Genomic DNA, 5,550 nt, shown 5'->3' with positions numbered 1-5,550 from the left:
CGCAAGAAGGAGGGAAGGAGGAGTGGTGCTGCAAGACAAGATAGCGATATCAAGGGGCTGTTGCACGTGGTGTTTCTGCGAGGGATGAGGAGGAGATATTGAGTCGTTGTATAATTTAGGGTTAAAAATAATTTTATAAATTAATCTATCATATAAGAAGAATATTAGTGATTTTTTTATATTTTTGGGATATTATTTGAGGCTCTAAAAATGGTTAGGAGTTATAAAAGTAGTTTTTTTTAAAATTTAGTTTAAATTCTACACATGCTTTTTATTGAATCCAATTAAAATTAGTTGTACAAGAATTATAGAACACGTATGACAAATTCTAGGATTTTTAAGAAACATAAGAGTATTTTTTGATGAATTAAAATCGGATTTTATATAAAATTAGTGTATAATACTTGTAGTTTTATACTACTAACATAATATTTATAGTTTTGTATTATAAGTTATACAATACTTATAATTTTATATAATTCACTCTATATATAATCTACAAGTGTACATATACACCGCACAAGCAGCAAGCATCGGAACATACTTACTATAACGGTTGCAAAACTGGAGTGGTTTATTTTTGGTGACTTGTCTGCCTGCCATTCGACGACCGTCTTTACATGAGTCAAATGAGCTACAGCTGGCTATATATTAGTTACTGAGTAGTTAGCTAGGATTTCGATGGATAGATAGATATATCTGCGGTGCAGTTCAGTGCAGGTAGAAGAGTCCACGGATGGTGCCAATGCTATCTCGTCACTGCCAGTATTGTTGTTGTTTGTTGCTTTAGGGCTTGCCTCCTTCTTCTTTGAATAATTAATATATATGAACAGGTTCACTTTTCAACCCTCCATTATATCTTTGATCCAATTTTCAACCTTAGACTCTAAAACCGTCTGAAACACAACCTCGAAATCTTGCAGCCTTGGCCCAAAAACTATGGTGGATTTGGTATATTTAATTTTATGATGCTCAATCACTGTATTGTTAACTCGTCGGGTGACTATACATTTGTACGTCAAAACCATGGCTACATCAACTAAAATCATTGTGGTTTTCTATCAATGTTGTATTTTGCACGGTTTTAGAAGTTGAAGGTTGTGTTCGGTTTTAGAGTTAGAGGTTGAAAAATGGATCGATGGCATAGTTAAAGGCTGAGAAACATACTTTGTTCCTAATATATAATACTAATACACTCCTGCTGCTGAACTGACCTAAGTAATGGGAGTTAAACATAGCAGCGGCAAGCACACTTGAATTGTCACAGGCTCACAGCTCATGATTCATCGAGAGCAGAGCAGAGCAGTAATTGTAATACATGCATACATATTCTATGTGTTTGGGCGTTTGGCAGTGGTTGACCTGACCTGAGACCTCAACGTGCATACGGCGGCATTGGATCAATCAGGAAATCATGGATGCATAACCAAACTTCAACTCTAATATAGTAGAGTTGTTCAGGAACCAGCTACTTATTCTTCATCATGCATGATGGCCTGCCTAATGTGGCAAATAGTGCTATATACCCTAGTCTTCTCCCTGAACTGAACAAGTTATATTACCCTGTTCCATTTGTATTAATCTTTCTGATTGATTTATGTACATGTGCAGGCGCTAGCATCCAGCCCATGAGACCAAGCTAGCGCACATGTGTGTATATATACACACACACATAAACTACTCCCTCAGATCTATCTATCTATCTATCTATATATATATATGTATGTACATATGTATGTATGTATGAAAGCATATTTGTTACTCTGGGAGTATGTATTTAAACATACATATCTCATAATATATAGGGAGTATCGCATGTGATAAATAGTATGTATATAGAGCATGGGAGTATATAAAATTATCCAAATGGTATGCATACTTTTTTTAGTGATTTGTACATATATTTTTGAGTATATTATATTTTAGTACAAATATAAATATATTATCAAAATCTATTAAAATTGATGGACTTCTTTCAAAAAAAAAATCAAGTAGTTCACATTGGAGTATCTCAGAATGTATATAAATATACTCATAGTGATAAAAGAGTATATCCAAGTCATTTATATGGTATACTAGTTTTCATATATATAATCAAAAAAAAAAGTATACATACAACTTAGATGATCTTATATACTCACATGCTCCATATACATGCTATTTATCACATAAAATACTTCTTATATTACGAGATATGTATGTTTAAGTACATACTTCCAAAATATCATATATATATATATATGTATATATATCTTAAATAACCATTCAACGTGAGGCCGAGCACTGCCTATCCAACCCAACCAGCCTTCTACCAAACCAAACACTTCTGCAATCGGAAGGTTCTTCCGGCAGCTGGAAAAGGAATCGTTTTTACGATTGTGTGGTACATTTTTACATCTGTTCGTATGTGAACTGGAGAGAATAAGGGTTTTTTTCGGTTGCGGGATCCCAGGCGACGCCCCTTAATTACGGGCGTTTCCTTCTCTCCTGTCTAATCCCCCATAAACGGTTGCAGATCCAAATTTGTAGCCCAGTAGGGGCGATTCAAGGGTGTGTGCTCTGTCTTGCTCCGTTCACTCCTCAAAGTTCACCAACGAACCATGACGCCATCGTCCCAGTCCGTGTTTTGTTACAAATTTGTGGTTTTACATTTCCTCATGCCGACCCTTCGTCAGCCTGGCGCGGATTATCAGCATAATTTCGGCGAGTACAGTACTATTAGAGAAGAAGAAATCAGAAATGAAATGAAACAGTACTATTTAGAGAACAACACTCTAGATCCCAGATTTCTTCTTCTCTGAATAATACTGTACTACAGTAGTAACTACTGGGGGCGGTACATGTGCATGTAAACTGACCCGTTCCCTTTCATAATTCGAATTCATTTTTGACTTTCCTTCCCGATTGATTTTGACTATTTGTTTGTTTGTTTACACCTTTTTATCCATCAATTGTATTCTATTCAGACATGCGCCGCCACGCCCTCCCCATTGGCGCGGCCGGCGAACCACCGCGCCGTCCGCCGTGCGATCGGCAGCCACCGCCGATCGCCCTCCTCCACCAGCCTCTCCCTCCTCCTCGGCACGCTCACGATCTCCGACATGGACCGCACACCGGAGGAAATCATCCTCGCCGCCGCATACGCTGACCTGGCGTCAACTGCCGCCGAGCTGCTGCACCCGACGCCTCTGCTGACACCACCACTACTAGCAGTAGTGCCTTGCTTGCTCCCCAACAGCAGCAGCTTCTTCTCTGTCTCCTCTCTGATGCTCAGCACGACATGATCCACCTCCTCCTCTGCTGCTGCTGATAGCTTGGCTTCGTCGTTGTACTCCGCCTCCGGCGACTGGAAGAAGCGGCCGCTGGACATGGAGCGGAGCATCTCGGTGTCGAGCGCCATGAGGTCGGCGGAGTTGAGCTCGCTCCACCGGCTCTTGAACACCACGTCCGACACGATGATGCGGTGCTTGTGCCGGTCCAGCTCCGGTGGCGACACCATGTGCGGCGGTTCCTCCTCTTCATCGGCCGCCTTGGAGCCAAGAAACCGCGAGGACGGCACGCGCTCCACGAAGATGTCGAGGAGGTCGCGGCCGCTCCCCGCGGTGTAGCCAGAGAAGCGGTCCGAATTAGATAAACCGTCGCCGCCGAAGACGATGCGGGCGCTGGAGGGGTACTTGAGGCCGAGCGCGGCGGCTTCGGCGTCGACGCGCGTGCGGCAGAGCGGGCAGCTGGCGTTGGACTCGAGCCAGCGGTCGACGCAGTCGAGGTGGAAGGCGTGGCGGCAGCGCGGGAGGAGGCGGAGCAGGTCGGCGTCGTCGAAGCGGGCCAGGCACACCGAGCACTCCATCCCCTGCCGCGCCCCGCGCAGCGTAGCGAAGCGGAAGAAGGGGAGCGACTCGATCACCGGCTTGGGGACGCCGGCCTGCTGCGTTGCTTCATTGCCTCTTCTGGGCACGTTGGCGACGGGGGGAGCATTGGGCAGGGGTGAGGAGGAGGAGGGGTGGCAGAACTTGGCGTACATGAGGAGGATGAAGGTGAGGGAGAAGATCATGGTGAAGATGCCCACCACGATGACCACGCTTGGCCTGAACGACACCTTGATGCCGACTCCAGGTGGGTTCTCCGGAGCAGCCTCGGCAGTGGCCGGCTGCGCTGCCGCGGCGCATGCAGCCGCGGCGAAGAGGACTGCGAGGAGAGCGAGGCGCGCCATGGAAGGTAGGTGGCCTCCTTTTTCTCCAGTTCTCTATCTATGCGTATGCGTTGCTCAACGTCGGGGCTGACTGCCAGGGAGAGAGACATGGCGATGCCATGGACGACATGGGAGCCTGTCAGAATGAATGATCACGGAGCAGAGGAGAGAAGACAAAGACGAAGCGGAGGGGAGGAATCGCATGCTTGTTTTCATGCAGAGCAGAGCAGCGGCTGGGGATGGATGGGTCCCGCGGGTGCTCAATCTCATGACACAAGTTGTTAATTGTTCCTTTTTTATGAAATCATGTAATTGTGTATTCCTAGTTCTTGTTTGTGTGCTGTTGAACTTTTCCCGTTCGTTTCATTCCTTTTCCCTGTGTCCTTGTGTAGCAGTGTAGGAGACGAAGGAGTACTCTTCTGAATTGTCAACCACAACGTCATCTTCACCGACTTCTAACCTCGCAAAAATATCCTTCCTTCCTTGCAAGATCAGGACTTTGTTTATGGGACCGTCTACCACTCACCCGAGCATTCTAGGTCCCGGCAGCACCCAATTTATTTTTTTCTGTGCCTCATCCCCCGTCACCACCCCTCATTACGCTGCCCCCACAAATCCCTAATAAGCCCCGAGCTCCTGGCCCTGCCTCCTCCCTCATTCCTTGCCTTTGGCGAGCTTCTTCACTGTCGGTAAATCAGAAATTGGGAGTCCCCGAATCCCGATGCTATGCCAGTAATCCGTCATATGGCATCATCCCGCGGAGTTTCCTCCGCAAGGTAAAAAAGATTAAGTCCCAAGAGAGTGCGCTCGGGGCCACGGTCGGTGGTCCCCGAACACCCAAGTTCCCCGAGCCGCGAGCGGTGGCCTCCTGGGCACGCAAGTATCCCGAGGACCCACTGAAGGAAGTTCCGGGAGAGAGTGCTCGGGGTTGCGTGCAGCAGCCCCCGAGCACTCGGTCCCCCGAGGAGCCCTACAAGTGTGCCCGGGAGAGAGTGCTCGGGGAGGTGGATAGTACCCCGAGCACTCGGTTCCCCGAGGACAAGAAAGGGTATTCTCGGGAGAGAGTGCTCGGGGAGGTGAACAGTGACCCCCGAGCACTCGGTTCCCTGACGACCCAGAGAGCCCCCTGACAGTGGCCCCTGAGGGACCCACTATGAGGTGTCAGCTAGTCAAAGGCCCAAGACCGCATTTAAAGAGCGTGCGTGGCCTGTCACCTTCAACTGCTCCCGCCACGCTCAGCGTCAGTTTCTGCCACATTCTGGCAGAAGGGCGTGGGGTCATTGAATGCACGGGTCCCATCCCGTGCTATCCGGCCCGTCTCAGGATAACGTCGTAAGGGCCGAGGCGTTCCGGCTGCCGCG

At 47.4% G+C, this 5,550-nt stretch overlaps 1 protein-coding gene across 1 annotated transcript; it reads right to left on the bottom strand.

Annotated features, from left to right (window-relative positions):
* Nucleotides 1–2,758: 2,758 nt before the first annotated feature.
* On the bottom strand, nucleotides 2,759–4,478 carry LOC133885856 (putative RING-H2 finger protein ATL12). Its single transcript, XM_062325620.1, has one exon. It carries the CDS (start codon nucleotides 4,208–4,210, stop codon nucleotides 2,963–2,965), a length of 1,248 nt encoding a protein of 415 aa, XP_062181604.1. The 5' UTR covers nucleotides 4,211–4,478; the 3' UTR covers nucleotides 2,759–2,962.
* Nucleotides 4,479–5,550: the final 1,072 nt, after the last annotated feature.

Source organism: Phragmites australis, chromosome 11 (genome assembly GCF_958298935.1).
Source record: "Phragmites australis chromosome 11, lpPhrAust1.1, whole genome shotgun sequence".
In the NCBI taxonomy this organism is placed as follows: domain Eukaryota; kingdom Viridiplantae; phylum Streptophyta; class Magnoliopsida; order Poales; family Poaceae; genus Phragmites; species Phragmites australis.
The sequence above is the reverse complement of the archived record's forward strand: the minus strand, read 5'-3'. Positions and strand labels throughout refer to the sequence as shown.